The 13,107-nt window shown below is 38.4% G+C and overlaps 1 protein-coding gene across 1 annotated transcript; it reads right to left on the bottom strand.

Moving 5' to 3' along the window:
• Positions 1 to 10,707: 10,707 nt before the first annotated feature.
• On the bottom strand, positions 10,708 to 11,336 carry LOC145111089 (uncharacterized). Its single transcript, XM_079047389.1, has 2 exons — positions 11,297 to 11,336; positions 10,708 to 11,225 (listed from the first exon to the last, which is right to left on the bottom strand). The coding sequence occupies exons 1-2, from the start codon at positions 11,334 to 11,336 to the stop codon at positions 10,708 to 10,710; spliced, it is 558 nt and encodes a 185-aa protein (XP_078903515.1).
• Between the last annotated feature and the right edge of the window lie 1,771 nt (positions 11,337 to 13,107).

Genomic DNA, 13,107 nt, shown 5'->3' with positions numbered 1-13,107 from the left:
ATTCTCTAAAGTAGAATTTTGTATGTTTAACTCATTCGTTTCCAAGGTAAAACCCAAAACGGTCAATGTTGCTCTTGATATTTCTGATTGGGTGCAAGCGATGCAAGACAAACTCAACGAGTTTGAACGAAACAAAGTTTGGAGGCTAATTCCAACTCCACCAGATGCATCGGTTGTAGGTTTAAAGTGGGTGTTTTGCAACAAAATAGATAAAGAAGGGAATGTTATAAGAAACAAGGTGACACTCGTGGTTAAGGGGTATTGTCAGGAAGAAGGCATCGACTACGAAGAAACCTTTGCACCTATTGCAAGGTTGGAATCTGTTCGCATCTTCTTGGCATACGCAGTACACAAGAACTTCGAGGTATTTCAAATGGATGTTAAATGTGCTTTCTTGAACGGAGAGTTAGAAGAGATTGCATACGTGGAACAACCACCTGGTTTCGTAAACGAGAAGTATCCTAATCACTGCTACATCTTAGACAAGGCAGTCTATGGTCTGAAGCAAGCTCCAAGAGCCTGGTATGAAACTCTCACTCGCTTCCTTAAAATGTCCAAATTTAAATAAGGTTCGGTTGACCCAACCTTCTTTCACAAGAAAGAGGGTGACCACTTGAATATCGTCCAAATTTATGTTAATGACATCATTTTCGATTCTACAAATCCCAGCTTAACAGCTGAATTCCGAAAGTTGATGGAAACTAAATTTGAGATGAGCTCCATGGGTCCAATTAACTTTTTCCTTGGATTGAATATAAGACAGGGACCAGAAGGTATTTTCATAAATTAGGAAGCATATACGAAGACCTTACTAGCTAAGTTTGGCATGGTGGGAGACTCTAAAGTGAAGGTTCCAATGGCATTCATAATGAAACTGACACCATCTCTGGAAAAACCAGCTGCTGATATGACCATTTATCGTCAAATGATAGGATCATTGATGTATTTAACAACTAGTAGACCAAATATTATGTTTTCCGCTTGTTATTGTGTTAGGTTCAAAGCAAATCCTCGCGAACCTCATTTGGTGGCCATCAAGAATATCTTCAGATACTTGAAACGAACCGCATCACTTGGCATATGGCACCCTGCAAAATCAGGCTTCTTCGTACAAGCATGTTCGGATGCTGACCTTGGGGGATGTGGATTAGATAGAAAAAGCACAACTGGGGATGCCAATTTCTCGATGGCAAACTTGTCAGTTGGCAATCCAAGAAGCAAACGTGTGTGTCCTTGTCAACAGCTGAAGCTGAATATATAGTTGCTGCCTCATGTACATCTCAAGTCATTTGGATTCAAAGTTAGCTTCGTGACTATGGCTTAAGCATGAAACGAATCCCACTATATTGTGACTATGAAAGTGTCATTCACATTTGTCACAACCCAATGCAACACTCAAAGACGAAACATATAGCACTGAGATATCATTTCATCAAGGATCACGTAGAAGACGACAATGTTGAAATTCATTTCGTGAGATCCTCTGATCAGTTGGCCGACATATTCACAAAATCCTTTCCTGAAACAACCTTCAATAGAATTCTTCAAGGCCTAGGAATGATGGAAGTTGAATCTGTTCCAAAACCACTTTCGCATACATAATGATTATATTGCGAATCTGTGTGAACGTTCGCAGTAGTTCGTAGTCCATTGTTCATTCGCAGTCTACTTTAACACTGCGAATCGGTGCGAACGCTTGCAATGGTTCGCAGTCAACTATTCATCGGTGGTTCATATTTTCAATATCCTTTTGTACTTTATGTGTATTATTTCTTATCCTTCTTTCATCTCTCAATGTTTTCTATTTTTATTTCTTTTTCAGAAAATCTCAAAATACAAAAATATTTTGTTTGTGTTTATTTTTATTTCTTTTATTTTCACAAATTTCAAAAACACCAAAAATATCTTAAGAAGATCATGGAGGCACTAATTCGTATCATATCTCAATTCGTGTGATAGGGCAGGTATAAGTTTCTTTATCTATGTATTAGCTAAGTGTCCCTAGAAGCATGATGTTGTATGTTGTCTAAAGTCTCAATTGACTCGATGTGAAGCCTTAATAAATTGATTCTACCAATCGTTTCTTCCCAATCAGGCTTTTAAATTCACATTAGTCATGAGATACCTTACTCTTCTCACTTTGAGTTAAGAATTATCTGCTCAGTCACTTTCGTATAGCAGAGGTACATTCGCTTCTCTGGAACCACCTTCATACTTCTTCATTGCCTTCATACTCATAAATGTAACCCTTGAGACTCTCAGCTATACCACTGAGGTTTATGGTTGCACAACATTTATGTTAATGATCTTAGATTCGTTCACCACGAACTGAGTGAAACCCCAAATCCAACACACTTACATGAATTGAAGGTGAACAATTAAATGTTCTAGATTTTCACCATGGAATTAACGAAAGCCACTTTTGTGGTCTGTACCAAGGAAACTCTTTTTCTTTTGCGAGATCTTTATGAAGTGTTCTGGTTCCAAATCACTTCTTCCCATAAGATCCAATTTTATTTTTTTTAGATTTCAAAGTTTAATCTTGTCACTAAAATAATTCCAAACCTACTCGTTCAACCGACTACACTGGTCACATGAGTACTTCATCCAACATTCGTACTTCATCCAACATTCGTACTTATATCAAGTTCGTTGTTTGGTTGGAGAGTTAGCCACCCATTAAGCCTAGTTAAAAGATGAGTTTCAATGTTTCTTATCAAACACTTGATCGTATTTCAACGGGGAACCACACAGATACTTCTTAGTCTCTCTTGACTTTGAAGGAAGAGATCTTTGCCCGGGATCAACAGTTTTGTGTCTTTATTGAGACATCACAAAATCCCACATAAAAGTGTTGTTTTATTTCCTTATCTTTGACACTCTTGCACGAAGATCCTAATGATTTTCAAAAAGTCTGGTCCATGGTACTTATGTTTATTTTCAAGTTCGCAGTTCAATCAATGAAGTCAGTTTCCTAGCAAGACAAATGAAATCACTCTCAACTGCGAAGGGGCAATGCTGACGCGGATTGTCGATAAGAATTCAAATGGGCGCGTGAAAGTTTTAAATCGACACCTACTTTACCGCCGCATGACGTATGGGTATGACATCTACAGTTGTTAAGTAGCGCTTTTTCAGGCGACGTTCCAGTAACCGATGTATTCTCTCTCTCCAGATATCTCTCACAAATCAAACGGTATAAAAGGATTTTGACGACTCTTTATTCATTACCACTCACGAAATCCTATCAAAATCTCCGACGATCAAAGCACTCCTGTTCATCTTCTTCTTTATCAAGCTTCAACAATGGTGGGTTCATCTGAAAACATCTCTGCTCAAGATCAAACTGCACACTCTTCCCTTCTGGAAGTCAAACAACATCAGAACTTGGTGACTAATCTTGACCCGGTCAAATACGATAGCTTCATGATTCCTATGATTGAATGCCTCAAGTATTCGCCACTCACAATCGCACTATCCAGAATGGAGAATGTTCCGTTCTCAATCCTGTCTAAGGCTTACTCATCAGCAAACTACATTAAGGAAGAACAGAGGATCACATTTTAGATCCACGACCGTAAGACTTCAATCACTAAATCTCGATTCTGTTCTCTGCTACAGCTTCCTCAAACTGATGACATGATCAACCCTGAGTCGGTCACCAGTGCCGCTCTTCTCGAAATGTTCTATCAAATGGGTTACAAAGAAACCCTAACCGCCGTTTCAAAGTTCAGGAAACCCAATCTGCCTCCTCAGTGGAATGGTCTCTTTACCTTACTGTTCAAGGGTTTTTATGAAAGGGTAACTGGATCAGATTGTGCAAGCAAGCTATTCATGGCGATCTCTATGGTCTCTACACGGGTTCGAATGTTGACTATGGCTCTGTTCTTTGGGCTCAAGTGGTTCAGAGCACACTCTCCAGCACACATCACAGTGAAATCTCCTGTGCACGTTTTTGGACCCTTATTGTCCACCGGTCCATTGACAAGCTCAATATCCCACTGATGCAAGACACGTTAATGGAATCATTCTCTACCTTTCATACTACTGGGATTATCGTTTCAGATTCTTCTAAGTTTTCTTTCATTGGTTCAATCCCAGAAGTAATGTTTCGATATGTTCCTGCTTCTAGCAAAATTTTGGAGGGGTACAGGAAATTAACTCCATCCGGGCCTCGTATTTTAACTGAAGAAATGCAAGCTATCATAGCTGAGGCTGACAAAACCAAAAAGGGGGGGCAAAAAGATTCAAAGAAGGGAGAGAAGAAAACCACTGATAAGGAAGGCCTATCTGCAACTTCTGCTGCTGCTCCCAAAAGGCGAAAGCAGTCAGCTCGCAAGCGAAAGACCCCCACTCCAAGTGCAAGAGAAGATTCGGAGTCTGAGACTCAGTCAGACATTCGCATCGAGGAGGATAATCCCGTTCGCAACGACGATGATAACGTTCGCAACGAGGATGACAACGTTCGCAACACAGAAGAGACATCAAATCCTGAAGTAACTCAAACTTTTAATGATTTTGTTCCTTCTCCACCTCCTTCACCAAAAACCACTTCTATCCCAATTACCATTGCACAATGCCCTCCACGAGTCTCTTAACAAAAACAAACTAGCATTCCTCTTTCTACCCCACCGTTCACTGATTCTACAGTTCCACCTACTACCTCTACCACACCTCTTGTTTCGGTCAACGTATCTGATACAGGGGCTAAAACTTTAGGTTTCTCAACCCATGTTTCACCTGCTATTTCCCCTCTTAACTGAGTTGACCCGGATATGATCTTTGATGATGCTGAAGACGAAGATCTTGGGGAATTCACTTACAGTCCTTTCTAAATACGGACTCAGAGTGAAGATGATGTGCCTGTTTCGAAAGGGCAACTTTAGTCCCTACATGAAAAGATTTATCAACTACTTCTTGCTTCCTAGGCTTCGTCTTCTGACGCATACTCTAAAGCAGCAGTTAAGTCTCTCTTTGACAGAATCACGAAGGAGCATTCTGCCAATGCGGAAAAGATGAATAAAGCAGTTGCTGATTCTGCTGAAGTTTGCAAGACTACGACCGAAAAAGTCGATAAACTAATTGCTGACACTACTACCTTCATGGAGAATTTCCAAACCACCTTCAACTCAAACACCACGGCAGCCAATGAAGCTCTAAAGAGTCTAGGTTCTCTCTTCAAATATGAGAAGACGAAATTGCAAGAGATTCGTATTGGTCTGAAAACTGACCATGAAGCATTTCAAACCTCCATCTCTTCTCAAATTTCCAGGCTTCAAGACGATCTGGCAAAGGAGAGTAACTTCAAGGACTCTCTTGCCCTCAAGACGGAAGAAGTAAAGGTGTTAAGTGTTAAACTGGACACTTCAAAGAAATAAGTCAATGATTTGTTTTCTGAGAGAGCCGTCATGTGAAGCTGTACTACAGATGTTACCGACATTCTCTCAGATATCATTGAGACCATGGACTCCATGATCACAATTACAATGCACAAGCATCTTGCAGAGAAGTTAAGGCCAGTCTTCGCAATGCTTCACAGGCTAGAAGGTGTTTCGGATAAAAGCTTTAATCAGAAACAAGGGGGAGAAGGTGTGTCTGGTGGGTAAAGAAAAGAATAACCCAAAGCTCCAGTTAAACCTGTTGTCAAGCAAGAACCTAAGGGCAAAGAAAAATTGTTCAGTGAAGAGCCCATCGTTGATAACAGTGAAGACGAAGAGGAGTTGGATGAAAACGAGCTTAAAAGGTGAAAGGCTCGTGAAGACGAACTGGATGAGCACCAGCGGATCATCCGAGAGGCTGAAGAAAAGGAAAGAGCTGAGAAAGAGGCTCAGACTACTCTTGAAAGCAAAAAGCTCTTATTTCCCAAGTGGACCTTGAAGCGAATCCAGCGTGATGCTGTTGATTTACCAAGCCAGTATTGCTTAGAGCCATTTGTGTTGTTTGATCTTCAAAACACACGAGACTCGCAACTGGATCTACCAATCACTCCAAAAGCCTTCAGGTTCCGTTCTTTTGTGAAAGTGGCGAACGCTCCATCCACTGATAGCGGGGCTGATCATATGTTGTTCTCTTTTTATCTGAAGCATATGAAGCCGCAATATGAAACATGGTATTTGAGCAAAATAGCTGTTGTGAAAGTCACAGGACCAATCAAGACTGTCAGCTTTCCGAACGCGAAGTTCAAAGTGGCAAGAGGTTCAGCCAGCTAGTGCTACGAATTCACACTCGCAGACTTACCTTGTCTTAACCCCAATGACTGGTCCGTTCTTTACAACATGTTGCTGAAAGACAAAGAAAAATACAGACATGTCATGTCTCGTCTCAAGCTAATGATAAAGTCTTACATTCAAGAGATTGGGGAAATGGATATTGAGGTTGTTGTTGTGTTGCGAAAGAAGCCTTCTGCTGTTCGTAAGGAATATCCTAAGGACTTCGAAAAGATGAAGCTGGGGAAGATTTACAGTGGAGAATGGTTCGTGGTCTATTCAGCTAGAGAACGAACTGGTGCAGACTTTCGTAAAGGATGCTTCTTACTTTCTGATAAGCACTTATATACTACATCCTTTCTTGAGTATATTTTGGATTTGGTGAGTAAATACAAAGGCAACAGTAAGGATGACCTCAAGTGCTTCTCTGATATGGTCTTGTGGTATATTGAGATTCGCCAGGACATTTTTGGAATCATTCCAAAAGTTTATGAAGTACAGAAGCGAATCCAAGCCTAATGGTTTCGTGCCTCAATTGACGCAAAGGGGGAGATTGTTGGGTATTAGATGTTGCGTCATTGGGCTTTTAATTTAGTCTTTTGTTTTATCGAGTTGGGCCTGTCCACTTGTATTTATTTCTAGGGTTAAAGTATTTAAGATGCATGCATGCATCATATTTTTGTTAACTTTGATATTTACGTTGTAACCCTAATCACGCCTCTATAGTAGCAATTCTTCATAGAGTTCTTCTGAGGCGTGGCACTTAATCATTCAGTATTCTTTGAATCATCGTTGTGTTCTTGCTTTTACTTGTTTTGAATCTAAAAGATCTTTAAGGATTATAATCCTAACATACTTCATGATTACCACCTCAACCCTACAACGGTTAGACTCAAACGAGAGCTGCACAATAAGGCCGAGTCAACCACTCTAATATTATTTAACCCTCATTGTATGTAACTTAACATATTCATGCGATAACTAACTTACATCAATATGAGCCTTACAAAGCACAAAACAAGAAACATTCGAGCATCTAGCACTAAAAGCATCACATAAACAGGCAGTCCTACCTCGGAAGCTCCTGAAGATCTCTAATCACTAGCATGCATCCCTACTAGCTCACACAACAGGCATAAATGCATCTCTCCTAATCAGGCATCCTACCATGCAACATTGAGCAGATCCTTATCCCTAATCTAGCATGCAATTCTCATATACTCACATCAAACATCAATCATATAACACGCATGGGTATTTTGGAAATACTTACTTGAGCTTGGATGATTGCACGCATTGCACCTCTTTTCATTTTTTAAAAAATAAACTTTCTTAGAAAATCAATTTCTTTTAGAAATTTTTTACCAAATCCTCAGTTTGAGTTCAAGCAGACCCGAGAGTATGGTAAATCCCTCAAACCAAGGCTCTGATACCAACTTGTAACACCCCAAATTACAACCCAAAATTTTCTATTAAAACTTTAAGTATTTATTTAATTCACAACTGCAAGATCTTAAGACATTTATCAGAGTACCATTAAAAGTTATCAAGTACATAAGTCCCCAATTGATACGATGCAATTGAGCCGTGCCCCTCCTTTAATATATGAAAACCTGAAATATGTAAACCAAAAATAGTAAGCACAAATCTTAGTGAGTTCCCCAAAATACCACACACAACACAACACAAATAAACAACTATGGGTTATCAGCAACCCTGGGGACTATCAGCAACTACTATGGGTTAACAGCATGCCTGGTGGGTTATCGGCAACCCTAGAGACTATCAGCAGTCCCAGTCACATATAAATAACAAAACACAATAATAACATCTAGACCCAACTAGTCATTACAGATACAAATATTCTACCACTCAGGCTCATACAAGAGTCACAAAGACAGCTAGCATCCCCCGTACATAATTTAGTGAGCCGACATTGGTGCATTCGACTCACGAGCACCGGGAGAAGACTCACCTGAATTGAAGAACTCTAAAACACTACGATATGATCCCTTTTATGCATTCCTTGCACCTGCGAATCCAATAACAGCAGAACCAAATGAAATCTTAATTAATAACCCAAAACCCTCAACTTTGACCTAAGGTCAAACTTGGTAAAAAAGTCAACGCTCAACGAAAGTCAAAGTCAACAAGTCAAACTTCAAGCTGAGTACGACCAATGTACTCAGCTCGTACGCAGGCGTACTCACCATCCAGGGACGTGATTTAACGCCCGTAGATTTGGGCTAGTCAATTTAGAGACAATAAGCATTAAAAATGACTTTTTGATAGAAGATTATTTAAGATAAATAATCTTAACAAAAGTTATACTATATGTCACAAGGATTTCATACATATAAAGAACGTGGAAATCCGACTTATAACGAAGAAGTTACGACTCGTTGAAGTTTTACGGATAAACCGACACGGCTTAGCGTATCGTAAAAAGTAAATTTTTGAGAAATTACTTTTTAACGCCCGCAGATTCGGGTTAGTCAATTTAGAGACAATAAGCATTAAAAATGACTTTTTGATAGAAGATTATTTAAGACAAATAATCTTAAAAAAAGTTATAGAATATGTCACAAGGATTTCATACATATAAAGAACGTTGAAATCCGACTTATAACGAAGAAGTTACGACTCGTTGAAGTTTTACGGATAAACTCGCACGGCTCTACGTATCGTAAAAAGTAAATTTTTGAGAAATTACTTTTTAGCCTTAGAAATATAAACGAAAGTCATAGCAGCCGTTAAACCGAGAGCATGCATATAGAAAACGTCAAAATCTGACTTCATTTGAGGAAGTTATAATTTTTCCAAGATTTAGCGTAGTAGTGTACAGCTCGGAAACCGAATTTTAGATCGGTCAATTTTTAGCCAAATAATCTAAATAAGAAATGAATATATCGTTAATAGGAGTTCAACAATAAAAAGACAGCCGAAAACGGAGCTCTTATGCGAAAGATATGGATGAAACTTAGTCCCTACTCTTCGAGCGCGGCGAATTCGATACAGATTTGTAAATCTGAGATAGAATGAGAATTAGCCGATGGAGTCTAAATGAAAGTTGCAGCAGTCGTAAATACCAACACGTGGATATAAATAACGTCAAGAATAGAGTTCGTATGTTAAAGATATGTACGAAACTTAGTCCCTACTCTTCGAGCGCGATAAATTCTATACAGTTTTGTAAATCTGAGTTAGAATGAGAATTAGCCGACGGGGTCTAAATGAAATTTGTAGTACTCATAAATACCAATGCGTGGATATAAAGACGTAATGGAGCCCGTACATGGAAGATACAGACGAAACTCAGGGCCCACTCCATGATCAAACCCCTATAAATAGAGGATGAATTCTTCATATTTCCTTACTCCATTCCTCTAAACTCTCTCTAGAATCCTTCTTTATTTCTTGTTCAATTTCTCCTAGTTTTAGGGTGCGATAGAGAAGCTCTGAATCGTCAAAAAGCCGATGAAAGAAGTTTTTAGAGTCGGAGTTCTAATCACGTAGTTTCCCGGTTTTCGTTAAAAGCCCGGTAAGTTAAGCTACACTATTATGTTTCCCGTGTAACTTATATTTATAGTCATAATTCATTATTATGAACCTATAAATAATATTTATCAGTGATTCAACATCATTATAATGATTGATCTACTTACGGGGATGATGTATAGGCTGTGATTTAGTGAGGTGTTTAAAGTGGGATTTCCAAACAATATACTTCGTATACGAAACGTACCCTACCTCCGATATGATCCTACTTGGTTGTTCCTTACTTGATAGATAGAGAAGTAGACTTTGAGTTAATGATGAATCTATACTAATAATTAGTCGAAAAAAATATTAGACTAAAACTTGTCAATAATAATGCTAGGTTGCGTCAAAGGAAAAGACAATTGCTAGAAGCTAAGCGCTGCCCAAATTTCAAGTCGTCACTTTAACAAGTGAGTGCATAGTCCATTTCATTAACATGATTTTAAGACAATTATTAATAAAATTATTAAATATATGTTGAAAGTTTATATGTGAGTTATATGCTTATTATCTGGAAATATGTGTTATATGTATATTTGATGATATGTGTTTTGCGAACTAGACATGGTTCTATATGTGTTGAGATATATTTACATGATAATAATAATAATAGAAGTATTATAAATGAGATGATAAATGTATGTTAATACTTAATACTCTATATAAAATATTACACTGAATTAGGATAGTGTTGCCAAAACAGAGTTAGGTGCTGTTTGTTTTTCTGAAGCCAAAATATCTGCAGTCTGCGGACCATATCTGCAAGCCTCTGGAGCAGAAGAGGTGGACCAAACGTCTGCAGTCTGCAATAAGAAGACTGTTTGTTTTTTAATGTCTGCAGGCTGCTAAAATAAACTGAATTTTAAATAAAATTATTTTACAAATTTAAAATGATTTTTCAACACCAAAATTTTAATAATTACAGTCATACAACACTGAAAATAAAATTCATGCAACTAAATTAGTCATACAATAAAAAAATTGGTTTTACAATAACAATTTCATTTAAAACAATTCGATCTATATTGTGCATCAACTGCTCATCAATTTCATCCTGTAACTGAGTCATATATTCACGGTGTGCTGCAGTACCATGTATTGGAATCCCGTCTTCATCATCATCAACGACCACATTGTTATTTCGAAACAAGACATTGGGTTTATCGTATCGTGCGAAATACTCATCACTCAGTCCTTCTCTCCTTATAAAATTATGAAGCGCGAAACATGCCATAGCAATGTTTCTTTGTGTAACAAACAAGAATGGTGCCATCCTCTTCAATATAGGGAAGCGTGCTTTCAAAACACCAAAAGCACGCTCAATGACATTCCGAAGTTTTGCATGTCCATGGTTATATTTTTCTTTATTTGTCAATGCACATATTTGACGAAAATCTCCAATCCAATACCTCACATTACGATAAGGGGCCATAAATCCTCGAGTGTGTGCATACGCGTCATCACAAAGATAATATTTGTCTGTAAAAAATGAAAAACACTAATCAATTTTCAAACTAAGATAAAAATATTAAAAAAAAACAAAAACTTACCTGTAAGGTCATATTTTGTTGGTTTGGGCTTGGCATTCATCTGTATGAGTCTTGTTAGTCTTTGTCTTCGTGTTTATAGGGTTTACGGTTGGTTGAACCGAAAACAGGGTTTTCGATTTAATTGGTGTTTGCGGCTGCAAGGTTGTTTGCGGTCATGAACTGTTTACGGTTCATGTTCCCAATATATATGTGTCAGTCTTGTCAGAATGTACGACGATTGTATGTGTGTGTGTCCATTGTACCAGACGTTTAAGGTTCAATATAAATGTGTGTAATTTGGATCATTCTTGCTTCTACTCCTTCTTGTTCTCATTGATTGTAGCTTGTTCTTGTGTTTGATCACTAGTTGGTTCCAGATTTGGGGACTTACAATTGGTATCAGAGCCATACTAGTGTCAAAACTGTTCAAGTTGTGTTTTCGGTTGGAGTATTCTTTATTTTCATGAGTGTTCAAGCTTGGTTACTGAGTTTCTGCTGTTGATTGTGATTTCAAGGCCAAAGGGATTGAAGATCTGCTCGAAATCAGCTGTTTTCATCAAATTCTGGGTGTTTTCGGCTGTAAACTGTTCATCAGTTTTCGGCTGTAAACTTGTTTTTGGCTGTAAACTCCTTGTGTTTAAGGCTGTAAACTATTTTCGACTGTAAACATGTTGTTTTCGATTGTAAACCCTTGTTTTCGACTGTAAACCGCTCTTTGACTGTAAACTGCTTTGACCGTGAATTGTTTTCGGCTGCAAACTCGTGTACGGCCGTAAAACCTTTTTGGCCGTAAATCCTCTCTGGCTGTAAATCGTGTTCTCAACTGTGAACCTCTTTTCGGTTGACTTTCGAGGTTTCAAGTCAAAGAGCATTTTTGGTAAACAATGAGTTCCGCAAACATTCCGGTGAATGAAGTTTCATGCTCTCAATCTTGTGAAACTACTATTAAATTTCTTCGAGATCAAATCTATTTATTAAAAAGAGAAAATGAGGACCTTAAATATGAAGGATATACACTTAGGAAAGGTCAAAAACCCTTAAAAGCTCAACTATACGCCAAAATCAAGGACTTTAGAACACTTCAAGAAGAATATAGCAACAAATGTGCGAATTATACCTATGTTAAGAAACAACTTGCTAACTTGACTACCGAACTTGATGCATTAAAAGCAAAATATAAGGATGTTGAATTCAACTTTAAGAAATTTGATGTGTTAAGTGAGGTAGTTGCATCCATGATTGAAAAACAATTAACTTTTAAAGATAATCAAAACAAGGGTCTAGGGTATCATAGTGTGCCACCTCCTTTCAATGATAACTATAACCCACCCCTTGAGACCAACGAGGAAGAGACACCTACTCAGTGTGGCCAAATCCTTGTACCAGCTTCAGTTAAGACTAAACAATCTGGCCCAACTGAGGGTGTTGAGATGAAAGATTCTAATGATTCTACTTCTTGTGTAGGTAAAGTAGCGGAAGATGAGAATAAGGAGAACACTATTGAACAAACAAATGACTCCTTGAACTCTGAATCTGTTGCTTCTAACTCAGTTACTTCTGACAAACCTGCTATTGGCAAGTACAGGCCACCAAAACAAGTGAAACAGACGGCCTGCTGTAAGTGTGCTTGTGGGAACAATCAAAGACAAGGCAATGCCACGCCACCAGGGGCAGGAAGAAACAACTCCTACGTAAAGAAGCAGACTTGCTTCCACTATGGAACACCTGGACACATTGCCTGAAATTGTTCAAATCGTGCATACGTTCCCTACTACGCACAAGGCTGGCAGAACGCACAAAGAGGGAGATCCTCCAAAAGAAACCCTTCCAGG

Source organism: Lactuca virosa, chromosome 5 (genome assembly GCF_052849685.1).
Source record: "Lactuca virosa cultivar CGN04683 chromosome 5, Lactuca_virosa_CGN04683_v6, whole genome shotgun sequence".
Lineage (NCBI taxonomy): Eukaryota > Viridiplantae > Streptophyta > Magnoliopsida > Asterales > Asteraceae > Lactuca > Lactuca virosa.
The sequence above is the reverse complement of the archived record's forward strand: the minus strand, read 5'-3'. Positions and strand labels throughout refer to the sequence as shown.

What these genes read in the sequence shown, in the direction of transcription:
- LOC145111089 (XM_079047389.1), bottom strand. Translation starts at nt 11,336, where the DNA reads ATGAATGCCAAGCCCAAACCAACAAAATATGACCTTACAG. An exon ending in AACAAAATATGACCTTACAG is followed by an intron (nt 11,226 to 11,296) that starts GTAAGTTTTTGT and finishes CATTTTTTACAG; the next exon opens with ACAAATATTATCTTTGTGAT.